General features: G+C 34.3%; 1 protein-coding gene across 1 annotated transcript; it reads left to right on the top strand.

Annotated features, from left to right (window-relative positions):
* The first annotated feature begins 39 nt into the window (after positions 1–39).
* tsnaxip1 (translin-associated factor X interacting protein 1) lies at positions 40–14244 on the top strand. The gene is made up of 11 exons (XM_059334814.1): positions 40–551; positions 683–785; positions 1659–1799; positions 2944–3037; positions 6120–6316; positions 8281–8422; positions 9262–9425; positions 9536–9700; positions 11743–11852; positions 12873–12996; positions 14104–14244. The coding sequence occupies exons 1-11, from the start codon at positions 496–498 to the stop codon at positions 14191–14193; spliced, it is 1386 nt and encodes a 461-aa protein (XP_059190797.1). The 5' UTR covers positions 40–495; the 3' UTR covers positions 14194–14244.
* The last annotated feature ends 6018 nt before the right edge of the window (positions 14245–20262 follow it).

The raw sequence follows: 20262 nt of genomic DNA, 5'->3' as shown, positions 1-20262 counted from the left end.
GGTTTAATTAAAAAAATAAAAATAAAAAATAAAAAAAGGCTACTCCTGACACAGGGTTTCGATTCAAGTGATTTTGGCCTACAGTGTTTTTGTTTTATTGCACAACATGTAATTGTTACAATTATTGGAAGTTGCAGTTAGTACATGATATTTATAAAGTAGGTTAGTCGTTTGTTAATGTATCCATTATATTTTTAAAACTAGTCAGGGTTGATGGTATCTACAAAAAGCTCCTGTCTCTGGTGGTTGAAAAGTCTCTATGTATTTTTTTGTTTGTTTGTTTTAGTGGAAAGTTTTCATGTTTAATTTTAAATCTAGTTAGGCGCGCCGCGGTCTACTATGTTGACCTGGCTGCGTGCGCCGTCCTCGTTGCCATGGAAACCACATTACAATGCTGTGAATTGTGATGCTAAGACTTCGAGCTAACCAACTTTAGCCATAAAGAGGACAACTAACTTGTTTTGTTATTATTTGTCCTTCATAAAATCGGGAGAGATGTCACCACATAAAGATGTTAAATTTCCACCGTTGACACCGTCACATAAACAAAGGCAAGTGATTAAAACTGTGTCCTACAGCGAAAATATGTATTCTATTATTGTAACTTGCTAGTTAGCCAACAGCTTGAGTTAACTCAACCATAATGTTTAATGTCACTTTGATCTGTTTTTCATTATTTTAGACTGACATATGACTATAGTCTACAAAATGGCACTGTCCAGATATTAGAGGGAGGCCAAGAAGGAGAAAGTGGTGTTTTTTCTGTCCAACCTGCAGCAAGAAAGGTGAGCAAACCAGGTAAAGTTAGCTACAGGGTGATTCTCATGGACATGGTGCAGCTCATAGCAAAAATCCAAGAGCATTGAATACATATTTTCTATGACCCTTTATAACATATACAATCTAAAGGCACTGTTTAATACGAATTTATAATCTTTTTGAAAAATTTGGTATTTTCTGACATTTTTAGAGACACTGTGAGCAAAAAAAAAAATCATTACCGTAACACATTTTTAAATAGAAATTAAAAAAAAAAACAACGAAAGGTTTTTTGGCAAGCACTCAAATATGCTCAAGGTTAACGGGTATCACCAAAATGTATTTTATTAAAATATACACATATTTTAATGCAAACAATTCTATCATTACTGACATCTAACCATTTTTTCTCATCAATTTTTATTCAGATTTTCTTCTGTATATATTATTAAAAAACATTATATTTGATTATTTCTGTTAAATTAAACATTTTAAAACAAATATATATTTATTTTTATAAAGTTTATTAAATATTCATGTATACAAGTGTGGGGAAACCATGACATTTTTATCCGGACGCACTATGGTAATGAATTTTGTGAATCAAAAATATGTTCAAAAATGTAGAATATATTATTTTAGCACGAAACAATGAATTGTGCCTCATTATGGCTATATTGTTAATTCATATAAAAGTGAACTATATTTAGTTTAATAAAGTATGTCCTTATAGTATTCACAGACATAGCTTAGACTGGCTTCATGAGAATCACTTTACAGGTTTGTCCAAACTGGTGGTGTTTAACTCATAAAAAGCATATTCTGTATAATTGAATATGAATAATATATCAAGTGTGTGTTTTTGTGTGTGTGTGTGTGTGGCGTGATAAACCCTATAGCTGGGCTGGACAGGCAGCAGTTGCATTTATGCAGGGCCAGGACGAAAGCCTCAACTCCTGTTGCACCTGGAGAGCTATGTGAACAGAGAGCTTCATTTTATCAGCTCCCATGAGACAAAATTTCAGGAACTGAAACTGCAGGTGCTGTATATTTCTTCCTTTTAGGTTTTTTTTTTTTTTTAGGTTTTATTTATTTGCACAGTTAGAATGACATAAAATGACAAAGATAACATATAATGTAAAGTGCAGGGGGAGGCAGAAAACCCACATGGGCTTATTTATTTAAAGCCTCCACCTAAAATGTCATAGTTATTAGAAAGAAAGAAACTGATAATAGAAAAAACACATGTATAACATCAACAAGGTATAATGACATATCACATAAACCTCTTTCTTTATTCTTACAACTTCAGCCAACAAATGTGAAACATAGTTATAGTACTAGACAGGCCTCAGGAAACACCTTCACCTTGCCTTTACCTAGAACCAATGCACTAAAAAGGTCAGTTATGTATAGAGCTGTAGCTCACTGGAACAGTCTCCCACCACACTTGTTCATTACCAGTGGTGCGTCAAGTTTTAAACTGAAACTGAGAGAAGCAGTGTTTAGTCATAATCTTATGCTGCAATAGTCTTCTATGAAAATATGAAATCATGTTAAGTTGAACTCAAATATGTTAATACGTCTGCATTGAACATCATGGTAAAATTTATGCTTACCTCGTATACTCTTCTATAATCATGTAACTCTTTTTATAATCATACCTTGTACTACTTAATTTATATTATAATCATGTTAATATACATTATAATCATGTTAGGATGAATGACTTCATGTTATTATCTGTGTAAATGCTGTAATGATGTAATTGTGTAATAATTGTTTGATTTAATGTGGACCCCAGGAAGAATAGTCTTCATCTCTATGAAGACTAATGGGGATCCAAAGGATACAATAAACAATAAACAATGACAATAACAAAAACAAAAACAAAAATGAACATGTTAAAAAAGTGTATTTGTGTGTGAATTAGAATTTTAAAACAGCAGTTAAATGAGCTTTTAGACATCTTTTGAAGCATTTTACAGAGATGGAGTCCTTTGCCAGATGGGAAAAGGTATTTATCCATAATTTGGTCCCTAAATTGAAGAATAAATTGACCTCTGCATGTCAGAAATCTTGGAGGATGAAGATCTATCCTTTCTCTGCAGCTATGACACACATCATACATACATTTTCTTGTCAGAAAGAGCACTTGCATGTCCTAATCTGCCTTTGCCACAGGTCTACCGTGATGTCTTTGGCTGTTTCATCAAAGAGTTCAAAACCTACCAACCTCTTCTATCTGCCATCAAAAAGGAATATGAAACCACTATAGGTCAGTATCTCTATTGGTAAGCCTGCCTGATCATTTTCATTTCTGAAGAATTACATTACAGTATAATGCCCTTCTGAATGGTGTCCTATAGTGCTATAGAATAAAAGGAACAAACCAGCTTTTGATAAAGGAGGAAAATAGGCTCAACAAAGAACCAGTTCTAATAAAGGAGAAGCATGTCTTTGAGAGAGCCCTGAAATATCACGGCACTATGAGGATTAGATTGGATTTCTACAGGAAAAGAGCAAGTTTATTTGATTCACATTGTGTCTGCGGCATCAACTTCAGCCAGCGTTTTTGAAAGTAAATCTTAAAAGAGGTTAATAAAACAAGCGCTATGAGAACAAATAGTTAGTTGCAATGAATAATATGTTTGGAGACTTATTTAAATTACCTTGATTTTATTCATTTAATGTAGTTTGGTTTCTAAATTGCACCGATGAGGTGAAGTTACTGCCAGTCATGATGGGGCTGTCTAAGGTCCATTTAAGAAATTGAGCCAGAAAAAAATCAGTAAAACTAGAAATCTTTCACAGGGAGCAAGACTCAACCAATGTTACACAATCTTTGGGACACATTTACCATTAACCCTATATCGAGCGAAGAACTATATTTGGTAACTTCAGTGGATATGGGGTCCCCATGTCTCTCTGTGAGGTTGTAGAACAACATGGATTTCTTCCAGCTAATCAGCAAAGATCAGGATACGTCACAGACGGTGTCACCATGGCATTTGACCAATCAATTAATAAAAATATTTACTTTATTGACCTTGATCTCCAATGTAAAAATGAAAAATTTAGATTTTTTTTGCAAGAAACAGTCTTACAAACAGAGTTATTCTTCAATGACTTGTACGAGGAGAACTTGACTATGACGGCATATTAGGGCCAAGTTACTCGATTAAAGTGGCAAATCTACAAGAAAAAAAGTCCCAGATTTAAGAGATTTAAAGTGGCAAATCTGCGTGAAAAAAGTTGCAGATTTACGAGAAAAAAGTGAGAAAAAAAAACGTTTTTCTCGCAGATTCACCACTTTAAATCTCATAAATCTTCGCATTTTTTTCTCGTAAATTTGCCACTTTAATGGCGTAAACTTTTTTCTCAAAATATTATCCCCCTCCCCCGGGTCTGTATGTTTTGTTTTTCACACATTCTGACTGTATGTAATATCCTCCAATATTCTCTAGGGTTGAAATTTTGAATTTGCAAGTATTTCAATGAGTGCCCTATTAATAATAATAATAATAATAATAATAATAATAATAATGCATTTTATTTATAGGCGCCTTTCAGGATTCTCAAGGTCACCTTACAATAAACAATTAAGAAAACAAAACAATAATAATAAAACAGTAATAGCAGTAATAATAAACAACAATGAAACAATTACAAATTAGAACAATAAAGACAACAATGACAGTAATAATAAACAATAAACTATTAAGGGTTAAACTTTTAGTAGTACATAAGGCAAACATATTTTCAAATGTTTGATGACTTCTGTTTTTATTACATTCTTCATAGCATCCCAAGTTTTTTGGAACCGGGGTAGTAAGTGGCTGCAAGTAAAATTGTTGGCACTGGGCATAAACATGACAACTGCATCAGTCTGAAGATAACAGTTGTGCTGCATTGATTGCCGCTTTTCACCAGGTGTAAGATAAACTTTTTAATTCATATACTTTGAGATAGTGCTTAGAAAATACAAACAAACAAATGGAACAAAAGCAAAATATACACTACTGGTCAAAAGTTTTAGAACACACCAACTTTTCCAGAATTTAATTGAAAATGATGCAGTTTAATGTCTCAGTGTACTCTGAGTAAATTAATGCACATTTGCAACATTTAAAATTCTTTATTGAGCATGATAGTGTTTTGAAAGTAAAAAAAAGATTCAAAATCACATTTTATGTTGGACTTAAGGATTAAAAAAAAGACACAAAATGACCAAAAAAAGACACAAAATGACTAAAAAAAGAAACAAAATGACCAAAAAAAGACACAAAATGACTTACAAAGACATGAAAATAATTAAAAAATGGACAAAATAGCCCAAGACTCCATAGAGTTAAGTTGTTAACCCATTTCTTGTTCCCTGAAAAAGGCCTACTTGTATAATTCTGAAATGTACATTATTTTTCAGTTTTGGTTAAGCTTACCTTTTTTTATTTACCTCTGGCAGTTCACCACTTACCTTTGTACCCTTTCAAGCTGTTCATTTGACTTGAACTGCTTGAATTTCAATAAAAAACTGGAAAAATTGGGGTGTTCTAAAACTTTTGACCGGTAGTGTATTTGTGGAGGTTAGAAAGCTACGTCATAGCATCAAACCTAAACCTATCTTAAGATAGCTAATGATGCTATATGCTATATAGATGCTATATATTTGTTGCATACAAATATAGCCAAAACCATAAACTGTGTTGCTGTTAATCAACACAATTGCTAAAGCATAAGTTAGCTAAGTGCACATGCATTATCTACTGTATAAATAGTAAACAGTTGTGTTATTAATGAGATGATATATGACCAAATATATGCCAACTGATTAAAAATATTGAATCATCTGGACTTTGTGTATCTGCTGATACTGACCCTAATCCTATACTAGTGTTTACTTAACATAAATGTTGCTTTCCTAACTTTGTAAAACAAAATCTGAAAAATACATAAATGTCAATGTCTTAATTGTTATATAATATTAAGAATATTGATGGTGTACCAGCAACTTGTTAAAGTGTAAACCTTCAAAACCGTCAAAACTTAAACAGAAATTAAAATTCCCGGACACAATCTACATTTATATAAACATAGAATTGAATCGAATAGATCAGCCCCCTTGTCACTGATAACCCATCCAGCTAATTGAATCATGACTGGTGTAAAAACAGCTTTAATTATTATTCTATATTCTATATTTTCAGTGTTTACATTAGCCATTAAGCCCCTAAAGTATTCAGTATGAACTTCTCAGATCCTAAAGTGACTGATGTCTTCAAATTGTGATTTTACCGAATAATTATTTCAGCCTTAAAGTTTCACAGTAGATTACTTTCATGCATTTTACATCTGTTCAGCATATCAGCAGGATCAAATCCGAGAATTGGAACCACTGCGATCCCATCTGAGGCTGGTGACGGAGGAATGTGACAGGAAGATTCAAGCCCGCTGGGCGGAGGAGCAGGCTGAGATTGGAGCCTTGAAAAGGGAGAAGCAGCAACTGCAGAGGGACATTGAGACCATGAGGGAGAAAGAAAAGGCCAGGCAGGCAGTGGTACATGACATACTTGTGAAGTGGTGTTCTAACCCAGCTATTCTCAACCTTGGGGTCGGGACCCCAATTGGGGTCGTGAGATGATTTCTGGGGGTCGCCAAATCATTTTGGAAGTCAGCTCTGTCTCCACTGTGTTAAAGTGTTAAAGTGTTCATGTGTTTTAGTCTTTTTGGTCACTTAATGTCTTTTTTTGGTCATTTTGTGTGTTTTTTTTTGTTTGTCATTTTGTGTGTTTTTTTGATGATTTTGTGTGTTTTTTTTTATCATTTTGTTTGTCATTTTGTGTCTTTTTTTGATCATTTTGTGTCTTTTTTGGTAATTTTGTGTCTTTTTTTGATCATTTTGTGTCCTTTTTTGATCATTTTGTTTGTCATTTTGGGTCTTTTTTGGTAATTTTGTGTCTTTTTAGGCCATTTTGTGTCTTTTTGGTCATTTTGTTTCCTTCTTTTGGTCATTTTGTTTCTTTTTTGGGTGATCTTAACTGTGCGTGTGAGATTCTGTTCAGTGAGCGGGGGTCACGGACAACATGCATGTTAAATTTGGGGTCGCGACTCAAAAAGGTTGAGAACAGCTGTTCTAATCAATACTATTTATTCATTTTTGTCACTTTTTTAGGTGCAACTTGGTGTAACAAATTATCACACAAATTCCCTCTCTTAAATGTCATCTTAAATATTTAGGTGATTTCAAACTCTATCTGAAGCTTTTAGCAGAGATATCCAACCTAGTGTTGAAATGGCTATATTTGGAGTCCCAGGAGAGGGTTCATCAATGACAAATAAAATTAACAATGTGCTTGCTTTTTCAACTCTCCTTGCCCAGAGAAGAATCCTGTTAGAGTGGAAATCAGCACATCCACCCAAAGTCTCTTCCTGGACGAAGGACCTGATCCTATTCCTTACGTTGGAAAAGATATTAGATATAGGTATTGCATTAGAGGGTCAACCCAAAAATTCTATGAAGCATGGGCCCCTCTATTATATTATTTTGAGAAACTTACAGCCCTCCCACAAGATTAAAAATTAAAAGAAGGCAAATAGCCTATTTGTAATGTCTCGATGTTCACTTTTTTTTCATCTTAGTTTATCTTTATTTATTTTGTATTACAGTATTATTTCAACCTCGTATATATATTTTCATGCCTGTAACTAAAAAGTTACACGCATGAATGTTTATTTTCATTATTTAATTAATTAATTTATTTTTTATGTATGTTGAATATCTGTGATCAATATTCATTTCTTCAAAAAAAAAAAGTTAAAAAAATATTTACGTGATGTGCTGTCCTAATATCAAATATGTATGTAAAAATGTATCTAAGGTCCCACACAGCAAAAAAAGAAAAGATGGGTGGCCTCAAAATTTCAAGGCAACAAACTTCGATAAAATTTTAAGTTGGACAATTAAACTAAATATTTTAAGTTTTGTTTTTGAGTTTGCTCAACTCTGAATTTCTCTGGCACGATTGTAACGGCGCTATGAATGTCAGCTAATGTTGTGACCACAATTTTGAGTTAGCATTGATACGCTAATGGCTACTCTTGTAGCTGTAACAAGCAGCGCCGCTAGCATCAGTTAGCCGCTAGCATCAGTTAGCCGCTAGCATCAGTTAGCCGCTAGCATAAGTTAGCCGCTAGCTTTCGCTAATGACCGAATTTCACAACAAAGAAATAAGAGTTAGCAGAACTATTGTCCCTTGTTTTGAACCCCAACTTAAAGATATAAGTAACAACAACTCACAAACTTGTTTTTGAGCAGACAACTGGCTTCCTTTGTTGTGCTAACTTACATTATTGCCCTAAATAGTTTTGCAATGTTGTGATAGTGATAGTTTTTGCAGTGCAGGTAAGGACCCCTTTATCCAAAGAATGGTTTTATTAGGAATTAATTTCAGATAGTAAGGTCAGTGTTAGATTATCACCATCCTGTCTCACCCAACCCACTATCTTTCTGTTTCTTTGCAGGTGGACCATCTGCAGTGTGAACTCTCAAACCAGTATCTGCAGTATCGGGAGGAGCATGATGCCCGCAAACTGCTGATCTGGCAGCTTAATGACCTAACAAGAGGCTCTGTGAAGGAGGAGCATCCTGCAGATGAAAACACAGGTAGAGCTGCAACTATTTGTCAATTATATAATTAGTTGATCAATTGAAAATGAAACGGTTTTGATGACGGTTTTGACTATTTCTTGACAATCTTACTCCTGGTGCAAATTGTCACACAGTGAAACAGAATTGTAAATTCTACTTTCAGACTGATTCAGTGTTTTCCTGCTTCTGAAAGGGCACACAGGGTTCACTCTGCTTGTTACACACTGGTGTAATAAGAACTGCAATTATATCTGCGGGCACTGCGGGACCTGTTATATTAATTAATATTCTGATTATTAGTGGATAGGTGATGGGTGGGTGAAATGATACATCATTAGTGTGGAATATACCTCGGTTAAGTCATGGTCACCTAACAGATATATAAAAAAAATAAAAATTTAAAAAAAGCTCTTCTTCTTTTCTCTTCTTTTCTTCTTTAACATATAGCACTCCTTAGCAATGACAGTTAGCTCTTAAAGTTATGTACTTACTTGATTCCTATGGTCTATGTCTAGTACCATCAGGTTGAATGCACTTATTGTAAGTCGCTTTTCACAAAAGCGTCTGCTAAATGACATGTAATGTAATGTAATGAATATATTAATTACAGTGTAAAGTGCCTGGCTGTACCTTTATGTTTATCGTCCAAATGTAAGACTGTTATCAATTTTTCTCCTTCAATTCTTGGCAAGAGAGCCAACTGCAAAGGCTTATTTCACACAAAAATGATCAGCAAAAAAATGAATACCACCTTTCATATCGTGAATTTAAAAAAACTCAACTTAATACTTAAACTACAAATATCCAAAGTGAAGCATATTTGGCCTTGAAATGTGTTTCTATTGTGAAAAAAGATGCAAAGGACTCTGTGGCGCTGCAGCTCGCTCTGAAGGTGTGTCGGGAGGACCTGACTAAAGCCCAGGAGGACCTCACCAGGATGAAGGCAGAGTACTGGGATTTCGTACCAAGACGCAACTGGGACACTCTGGAACAAACACACAAACAGACCCTCCTGCAGGTGGAGCATATAGATACATACAGTGTGCACACAGTTCACACCTGCATTACCTGACACAGAATGCAATGCAAACAGTCTTCAACAGGTTCTTTTTTGTATTTTCTGTCCAGTTGAAGACACTGCAGGGTGACTTTGATCAGTTGAAGAGTGAGTATGACATCCTGCTGGAGCTCCACAAAGGAGACAGCATGCAGAACAACACACAGGAGCCCATAAATGTGCAGGTACTTCATAATATCCACAGAAGTATATGTTGTATATGTTGTGGTCAGCTGGTATGGAGTGGCAGGTCAGGTGTTGGCAACCCCAAAGAGCTAGGGCTGGGCGATATGGACCAAAAGTCATATCCCGATACATTTAGGCTGAATATCGATATACGATATATATAACCCGGTATTTTTATTGCAAAGTGAGAGCAAATGTTCGGTCAAATTCAAAGCAAAATATGAAATGTCACAAGTAGTTTTAGGCCCCGTTCACACGAGGACGCGCGCGGGTAAAAACGACAAAATATTTCATCGGAAGTGCCTTTCGTTTAGACGGTGACGGCGTTTTGGGGGCTTAAAGACGCAAAAATCTGAAACCACCTTCCAAAGTGGAAAAGTTAAATCCTCTCCTCCGTAGCGTGTCGTCTACACTGACAAGACACAAAACTCTGATCTGATCTGCTCACGTCACGTATGTGTTTACGTCACATACATGCTCCAGTACAGGAAATAAACAAACGTGGGATTATTTCCATGGTCGGACCTTCAAGCTGCTCTGGCAGCTCTAATAAACTTACAGGAGTCTTTCCACCAAATGTCCAGGATATGTACAGATAGTATTAGTGAACAGAGAAGGATCTGGAATTACCTCTATCACATTTTGGATGCAGCAATTGGTCGGAGGCGAGCCAGACGGCTGTGAACGAGACCTGGGAGATCTAGTGATGGTGGAGAACTTTGTGGAAGGAGTAGCTGATGAAAATCTGTGGCGTGAAAACTTCTGCATGCCCAAAGATGCTCTTATTGCTTTAAGTGATGCCGCCTGGCTGCATACAATCGAATTTCACACACTTTTGCGTCACCGTATGCAGCAGATTTCCTCCCGAAAATGCTCGTCTAAACGAGGAATAAAAAGTGAAGACGCGACGCCACTTTTGCGTCTTCTGTTCAGACCGTCCTCGTGTAAACGGGGCCTTATTGAAACCGTTTATTTAAGTGAACATAAATACTGTATAACAACAGGAGTACCTATTTTCAAGATCAAAGCTCTATAAAGTGCACATTAAAATAAAAACATACCTTAAATAAAAATAGCCTTTGAAATAAAATCAGCCAATCTTTTCCTGAAATAAATATATGTTTATGAGAAAAGAATAACGAACATCACAAAATAACTAAATATGACAAACCCTAGTAAGGGCAGCATGTACATATAAAGAAATAATTTTTTGAACGATATCAATATATTTGATATGGTCTAATTCCATATCACATTTTAAAAATATATCGATATATCAATATATCGCCCAGCCCTACAAAGAGCCATAACATTTTACCTTATATGTGGATGGAGACAGTTAGATTAGCTTAGCATAAAGGCTAAACACAGTGAAGACTGCCCAAAGGAAAATAATGATCAGCTTTGTAGAAACTTTATTATTATTAATAATAATAATAATAATTATAATAATAATACATTTTATTTGTAATGTCCTTTACATTAAAAGAAACCTCAAAGTGCTACAATACACATTTGTACAAAAACAAAGTAAAATGACACAACCCCCTCACAAAAAAAAAACAATTAGTTGTTTTTACAATTTGATAATTTGTTTATAAGACCCTTGGACAGTCAGGCTACACTGTAAAAAATGTTTGTAGAAATAACAGTAAAACACTGTCAAATACATCAGAAATAGGGCGTAAATAGACACAAGACACTAGACACTTTTAATTACCGTAAATCAAAGAATAGCACAAAACTTTTATTTTTTTCTGTCATCGACTGGAAGAAACACAGTTTTTTCTGTAAAAATATAACATTTTCATGCAAAATTTATGGAGAAATACCATGATGTGTAAATGAATGACACATTAACCCTAAAAATAACAGGACTATTCAGTCTAAATTACAGTTTTTTCCTGATATTTACATTTAAATTTACAGTAGAAAATCCACTCACTGTAATTTTTACGGTGAAGTTCTGGCAACCACAGCTGCCGGTATTTTACTGTAAATTAAACAGATTATTTTTTACAGTGTAGCTGTCTCAAGGCAAATAAGCTTTTTTCCCAAAATGTTGAACTGTTTCTTTTAACTGTTTTTCCAGATGGATGAGAGTGAGTCTAAAGGGCAAGCCCACATCCAGTCCAACAACCCAAAAGACTTGATCGACTCTGATGCCCCTGAGAGCGGCACACTAACTGTCCAGGAGTTTAGGTGATCTAAATCAGCTGTTCTCAACCTTGGGGTCGGGACCCCAATTGGGGTCGCGAGATGATTTCTGGGGGTCGCCAAATCATTTTAGAAGTCAGCTCTGTCTTTTTTTGGTCATTTTGTGTTGGTTTTTTTTGTTGTTTTGTGTCTTTTTTGGTCATTTTGTGTCTTTTTTTGGTCATTTTGTGTTGGTTTTTTTTGTTGTTTTGTGTCTTTTTTGGTCATTTTGTGTCTTTTTTTGGTCATTTTGTGTTGGTTTTTTTAGTCGTTTTGTGTCTTGTTTGGTCATTTTGTGTCTTTTTTTGGTCATTTTGTGTCTTTTTTTAGTCATTTTGTCTTTTTTGGTCATTTTGTTTCTTTTTGTGGTAATTTTGTGTCTTTTTTGGTCATTTTGGTCCCTTTTTTGGTCATTTTGTGTCTTCTTTTGGTCATTTTGTGTTGTTTTTTTTGTCGTTTTGTGTCTTTTTTGGTCATTTTGTGTCTTTTTTGGGTCATTTTGTGTTGTATTTTTTAGTCGTTTTGTGTCTTTTTTGGTCATTTTGTGTGTTTTTTGTTCATTTTGTGTCTTTTTTTAGTCATTTTGTGTCTTTTTTGGTCATTTTGTTTCTTTTTGTGGTAATTTTGTGTCTTTTTTTAGTCATTTTGTGTCTTTTTTGGACATTTTGTTTTTTTTTGAGGTGATCTGAACTGTGCGTGTGAGATTCTGTTCAGTGAGCGGGGGTCGCGGACAACATGCATGTTAAATTGGGGGTCGCGACTCAAAAAGGTTGAGAACTACTGATCTAAATAAATGCACACACACAATTGATGTCAAGTTAGTTTTATTTATAAAGAAAATAATGTATACAATCACAACTTCTCCCAAGAGGGCTTTAGTATCTGTGCAGCGTATGACACCTTATATCCTTGTAAATCCAGATAAGGAAACTCTTAAGCAGAAAAAAAAGTGTTTTTGTTCTCTATGGCCGTCTCTGTTTTTCTCTGTCAAAAGAGAGTAATTCATGTTCATGCATATATGTATAGGGCGGCCCTGAGGACAGCGTTCCCTCTGAAGTCAGATCAGGAAATAAATGAACTTGTGGACTCAGCTCAAAGCGAATCAGACAACAGCAATGACACAATCTCCTCTCAGAGACTCCACAGCCTGGTACGTACCAACACAGCTTTCACTGTCTGTTTCAGGCTGTTTTAGTTCATATAATTCAGAAATGCGATTCATATCTGATCCATATCGTGCCATTCTAAGACCTTTGTGCTCTCATTTGGTGAAAACATTGAATAACACTTCAATATTTACAGAAATTGTAGCCACCAATATAGCATTCTTAGAGAAGGAAATGATACAGTGTATTCAGAAAGTACTCACGCCCCTTCTATTTTTTTGTGTTGCAGCCTGAAGGTTAAAAAAATGTAATTTATTTTCCCCCTCATCAATACCCATTATTGACAAAGCAAATACAGGTTATTAGAATTTCTTGCAAATTTATAAAAAAAAAAAAAAAAAAACCTGAAATGTCACATTGACATAGGTTTTCACACTGCAAAAAAAGAAAAGTTGGGTGAACTCAAAATTTCAAGGCAACAAACTTCGATAAAATTTTAAGTTGGACAATTAACTAAATATTTTAAGTTTTGTTTTTGAGTTTGCTCAACTCTGAATTTCTCTGGCACGATTGTAACGCCGCTATGAAATGTCAGCTAATGTTGTGACCACAATTTTGAGTTAGCATTGATACCCTAATGGCTACTCTTGTAGCTGTGACAAGCAGCGCCGCTAGCGTCAGTTAGCCGCTAGCTTTCGCTAATGACCAAATTTCACAACAAAGAAATAAGAGTTATCAGAACTATTGTCCCTTGTTGTGAACCCCAACTTAAAGATATAAGTAACAACAACTCACCAACTTGTTTTTGAGCAGACAACTGGCTTCCTTTGTTGTGCTAACTTACATTATTGCCCTAAATGTCAGTAATTTATATTTCCAAGTTTTACCAACTTAAATCACTGTTTTAGGCCAAAAAAATCCAAGTTGGCTTTTTTGCAGTGCAGGCCCTTTGCTGGGGCAAATTTAGTTCAGCTGCCTTCCCACAGATGTCTATATCAGGCCACATGGCAAAAGGCTGCAACATAACAAAATGTGAAACACATTAAAGGGGTCTGAATACTTCCTGGATATGCTGTATGTTTGAATGGAGTTTGAATAACCTTCTGCTCATTCTCTAAGATTTTGCTGTCTTGACTTTAATGGTCCAACAGCTGGCAGAATGCAGCATCACAGCTTTACCTCCAGCTCTTGAAGAATCAGAAGAAAAGGCTGCATCAAATCCCTTCCCAACCAGCAACTGAGGACACCACGAATGTGTTCATCTTGTTCCAATCTAGATTTATAAATAGGACTACAGATATGAGTGGAATTATGTACACTACCGGTCAAAAGTTTTAGAACACCCCAATTTTTCCAGTTTTTTATTGAAATTCAAGCAGTTCAAGTCAAATGAACAGCTTGAAAGGGTACAAAGGTAAGTGGTGAACTGCCAGAGGTAAATAAAAAAAGGTAAAATATAACGTACATTTCAGGATTATACAAGTAGGCCTTTTTCAGGGAACAAGAAATGGGTTAACAACTTAACTCTATGGAGTCTCGGGCTATTTTGTCCATTTTTTAATTATTTTCATGTCTTTTTTGGTCATTTTGTGTCTTTTTTTAAGTCTTTTTGTGTCTTTTGGTGTCTTTTTTGGTCATTTTGTGTCTTTTTTTGTCATTTTGTGTCTTTTTTTGGTCATTTTGTGTCTTTTTTAGTCCTTTAGTCTAACATAAAATGTGATTTTGAATTTTTTTTTTTTACTTTCAAAACACTATCATGCTCAATAAAGAATTTTAAATGTTGCAAATGTGCGTTAATTTCAGAGTACACTGAGACATTAAACTGCATAATTTTCAATTAAATTCTGGAAAAGTTGGTGTGTTCTAAAACTTTTGACCAGTAGTGTATTTCTGCTTTAGGAGTGAACTGTCCCTTTAAGAACAAGTGACATTGTGTGGAACCTTGATTCTCGAATCACAGATTATTCATTGTCCTCACAACACATTTTTATCAGTTCTAGATCTTTAAATAATTTTGCAACCCCTTTTTGCTATTATTAACTTACAGTAAAATAAAACATCTATTAACTCCACTGTAACAGTAGTTGCAACAGATGTCTCAAAATCTACATATGGAGTCAGTTGAGGACATTTATCTGTTATTTTAGTGACCCTGTTATTATAACCATGTGTGCCAACTTATCAAATATAAATAAATCTCTTTAAGTTTATAATGGTCATTCAGATGGCTTTTTATTTGTATGTTTCTTCCACGCTTTAGGTTTTCATTCCAATTTCAAAATGAATGTTATTTTCTGTTAAATTTGTAATTTTTATGAAATTAGCAAGGGTTTTTTTTTACTTTAAATAATGCTAAAACCAAGGTTATTATGGTTAATGAAAACTAACGAAATAACGAAAACTAGAATTGAAAAAACATTTTCGTTAACTGAAATAAAAATAAAAACTAGAGTTTTTAAAAAACGATAACTAACTAAAGCTGTATTTTGTGGTTACAAAACTAACTAAAACTAACAAAAATTATAGTGAAAATTTCCTTAGTTTTCGTTTTTGTCAACTTTTTTCATTCATAATTCAGTGTATTTATTTGAACATGCAACACATGGTGAATATGTTTACTGAGACTGGGATGTCTACACTAGAACCAAAATTCAAAACACCCAGAACTGTAAGAGTTAATAACCTTATTGGGGCTGAGATGATAAACCAAAGGAAATAAAGGAAACATTTATTATGACCTCTTTGAATCACGCACCCAACACATAGCCCATTACAAAAAAACTAAAACAAACACTGAAACTAATAAAAACTAAACTAAAACTAAGCATTTTCAAAAAATAAAAACTAAACTAAAACTAGAAAACTCACTCTAAAAACTAACTAAAACTAACTGAACTTGAAAACAAAAATTCACAACAAAATTAAAACTAAAACTAATGAAAAATCGAAAACTATTATAACCTTGGCTAAAACCCCTCTGAGAGCCTTGTTTCCAAACAACTGAATTACATTCTTGGCTCATGGTAGAAGCATTATTTGGTTGGGCAACATGGTGTAGAAAGGGACAACTAACAAGTCACTATGACTCCATCTGCATAAAGAAAGTGAAAGAACTGTCCAGCCTTAAATCCCTTCAAGTGCATGGTCTGGAGAAAGAGAATAATGTATGTGCTGTTAATGTTTAAGTGACTAACACAAATAAGCTCCTTTCAGTCATTGACAGTAATCTGTAAATGCCAATTTTACTGTTCATATTGATGTCATGTTTGAAAATATCCTTCACTCCTTTTCCCACAATGTTGCCCTGTCACTTTACTAGAAGCTATTCACATCCACTTCTATGTCACCACATTGTAAAATGCATGCAGAGGATTTGGATGTTATTTATGCATGTTATGAGGTGTTATGTATAACCTAAATGCAAGAGTTTGATCATAGAAATCATTCTCAAGTGTAATTCAAATGATCATCTGCAGAATATACTGAAAATACAGCTAGTTAACATGCTAAAAAATGTTATTATCTTAAAATCTTATCTTAAAATCCAGTTTTTTATTGAAATTCAAGCAGTTCAAGTCAAATGAACAGCTTGAAAGGGTACAAAGGTAAGTGGTGAACTGCCAGAGGTAAATAAAAAAAGGTAAGCTTAACCAAAACTGAAAGATAATGTACATTTCAGAATTATACAAGTAGGACTTTTTCAGGGAACAAGAAATTGGTTAACAACTTTACTCTATGGAGTCTTGGGCTATTTTGTCCATTTTTTAATTATTTTCATGTCTTTGTAAGTCATTTTGTGTCTTTTTTTTGGTAATTTTGTTTATTTTTTTAGTCATTTTGTGTCTTTTGGTGTCTTTTGTTGTCATTTTGTGTCTTTTTTTGGTCATTTTGTGTCTATTTTTTAGTCCTTTAGTACAACATAAAATGTGATTTTGAATCTTTTTTTTTTTACTTTCAAAACACTATCATGCTCAATAAAGAATTTTAAATGTTGCAAATGTGCATTCATTTCAGAGTACACTGAGACATTAAACTGCATCATTTTCAATTCAATTCTGGAAAAGTTGGTGTGTTCTAAAACTTTTGACCGGTAGTGTATACAAACAAAACATTAAGTAGTAGTATAGTATACTTTAAAGTAGATTTGATATGATAGCAAAAGGATGTGTAACTTTCTGTCCTGACCTGCTGTAAAACAAGCATGACTCTTTTTATTTTCTGATCTTGTATTGCAAAGAAGGCAGTAGCTCAAACTCTCCACCAAGTCACTTTAACTGCATATTCAGATGGACTGGCTCCTGCATGTTCACAAAAAAATGTTGTTTTAGACTCTTCTGGAACACTGACATGCAAACACATACACACAGTTTACCAACATAAAAGTGAGGTGAAGAAAAGTGGAATTCCAAGGTCCAATCAAGGACCTGTTTGGGCAGTTCACTGAAAAGCAGTTTAATCTTTGGGTGGAGTGCTTAAGTCATGTCCTCAAACCACAGTTTGAGCAGATGCCAAAGTTCAAGTAAAATAAAAACACTGTTCTTGGTGAAGTAAAGCAATTCCAATGTTGATTCATCTTCCTGTATGAATGCACCCAAAATTATACTAACACAAACTTACAGAAACAGCACTACAGGATCTGTGTCATGGATGCTGATCAGAATAGCAGGACCACTTAGCACAGGGGTGTCAAACTCAAATACACAGTGGGCCAAAATTTAAAACTTGGACAAAGTCGAGGGCCAACATTGATATTTATTGAAAAAATTGATTGAAAATGATGCAGTTTAATGTCTCAGTGTACTCTGACTAAACAAGTTCAAAGCTTGATATAACTTAATATTGCAAACATGCAAAATCGAATATCAAATAAAACAAACAAACACATCAATGGCATTCATTTCTTAAATACAATTTAAATAAAAATCGTATGTCCCTTTATTTTATATGCGGCCTTCTTTAAATTTAAATTTAACAGTAATCTTTTTCCACAGGCTAAAAATAAATGTAAGAATAAAATAACAATAATAAACCAAATGACTAATAATAATATCCTTCAATGAATGTGCAACCATTCAAGTCTTGGACTAGCAAGAAAAAGTGCATAAAGACAACTTTAATTGTTGCTCAGTTTGCTCCACACTGATCTACTGTGTTCAAGCTAAAACACGAGAAGAGAATTCTGGGATTTGTAGTATTATTTGCGCTGTATAATACCGGCGGGCCAGCTCTGGTTGTCATTTGGTATTTCCTGGTGGGCCAAATATAATTATACTGCAGGCCAAATTTGGCCCACGGACCAGAGTTTGACACCTCTGACTTAGCACCTGCACTTTTCTTTTAGTTTACTGTCTCTTTCTACCTCCCACAGTAGCATCTGTGGATGTTGTAGGAGTTAAAAGTGTATAGTAGTTTATGTCAGTCAGAGATTATGCCAGGGCTTGTACAAGTGAAGTCTGACCAGAGTCTGGTAAATGGCATAAACTCACACATTTCACGCTCACTGACCAGAACTTCCTGTCCAGAACTTCCTGTCTAAATCCCAAAAGTCCTCTCCATCAGTCTAAAAACAAGCACAGGCCCAGGACAGAAAAAAAGGAAAGGAAAATGCCCAGGGACAGGGAGATCTTTGTGTGCCTATTTTAAGGTCCCATGTTTATTAAGTTATATTTTTGTGTCTTTTTTAATATAACACAGGCTCACAGCCCATATTCAGAAACTCGTAACAGAAAAGAGTCTTTAGGACTTGCATAAGATTGTGTGGTCACAGCTATATTTTATATATAGGTAGAAAGTGCTTCTATGGTGCCGTTACATTCATTCCCCAGCTGCAATGATGGTGCAGACCAAGGAGGGTAGAAAGAGTGGCAGGCCCTTAAATTGGGGTACTTAACGGACACAGGGCTGGAGTAATATTCTTTCAAATGCAATGTACTACTTGCACAGCAAACACAGCAAAACAATTGTCAATGGACCACACTTTTCTCTCTACCCATCCAATACATAGTTCATTGTAAGTTATGCTTTCCTAAAAATATTAACCCATAAGAACCCATGGTGACACCCGTGTAACAAACACTTTAAGTCTTCTAGAATCTAAGATTAAACCCATTTAACAATTCTAACCCTTTAATAGTGTGTCCTGTATTGCATTTAACTTGTTCTGACCATATTTCCTGAACAAATTAAAGTCACTATTTTGATATATGTTATGGAGATGCAAAGAAAAAGGCAAATGGTTATTTGTTAATATTTATTATTAATGTGTTACTTAAAAACAAATCTGAAAAATAATTAGTTGCTAAACAGCACTATTAATGTCACAATTTTGATAAATGTTGTGGAGATGCAAAGAAAAAGTCAAATTTGTGTTTCTGTAAGCAGAAAACGTCTAGTTTATTCATTTTAAAATAAGAAATATTATGAACACAAATACCATAAACGCCCAATGTAACATTTATGTCACATCACAGATCTTTGACATTTAGGGGTAGTATTTTTTTTTTTTTAAAAACATCATAAATGTGTTCTTTGTGGTCAACTTGGTCTGTGGTATATCCCCCATAATTTTACTTTAAGGATATTTGGGTCTGGGTTCTTATGGGTTAATGTATAATAACTAGTAACCTATAATTAACTAATGTGACCCGGCAATAGGGATGAAATTATCATATTGCATAAAGCTGGGTCGCCAGCTGGGCAAAATGATCAAAAGGTTTGCTGTGTGTGTAGCAGTTCATTTGTGGTAATTGATCAATTGCAACTGAATTGCAATTGCAATATAAGTGATTTAAGGTGGTTCCTGTAAATTTCATCTTACTTATTGAGAGGCCCCTGTGTCAAAATCTAGTCTATCTTTTATATTTAATTTGATATTATGCTCACATTGTGCATATTCCTTATCTGATGTTTATAAACTTAGAATTATACAAATGATAGGGCATGATATAATCAAACTCAGGTTCAATCAATTGTGTTCATTGCACCTTATGTTCATTGCACCTTATTTGTTTCAACATTTTTATACTGTATATTCATATTTATTCTGCACTGGAATTCTATTCTACTCCTTCTTTAGACACTTTATATTTTATTGTATTTTTATTGTATTTTTATATTTTATTGCTTGAAGTATGCCTAGGTTGTTCTTTTTATTTAACTGTGTTGTTATTGTCTCTGTGTGTAATGCTGCTGCTACACTGTAATTTCCCAGCTTGGGATAAATAAAGTATATCTATCTATCTATCTATCTATCTATCTATCTATCTATCTATCTATCTATCTATCTATCTATCTATCTATCTATCTATCTA

Source organism: Centropristis striata, chromosome 6 (genome assembly GCF_030273125.1).
Source record: "Centropristis striata isolate RG_2023a ecotype Rhode Island chromosome 6, C.striata_1.0, whole genome shotgun sequence".
In the NCBI taxonomy this organism is placed as follows: domain Eukaryota; kingdom Metazoa; phylum Chordata; class Actinopteri; order Perciformes; family Serranidae; genus Centropristis; species Centropristis striata.
Note: the sequence above shows the minus strand (reverse complement) of the source record. Positions and strands in the feature narration are given on the sequence as shown.

What these genes read in the sequence shown, in the direction of transcription:
- tsnaxip1 (XM_059334814.1), top strand. Translation starts at nt 496, where the DNA reads ATGTCACCACATAAAGATGTTAAATTTCCACCGTTGACACCGTCACAT. An exon ending in TCCTGCAGATGAAAACACAG is followed by an intron (nt 8,423 to 9,261) that starts GTAGAGCTGCAA and finishes TTGTGAAAAAAG; the next exon opens with ATGCAAAGGACTCTGTGGCG. An exon ending in CTCAGAGACTCCACAGCCTG is followed by an intron (nt 12,997 to 14,103) that starts GTACGTACCAAC and finishes ATGGTCCAACAG; the next exon opens with CTGGCAGAATGCAGCATCAC.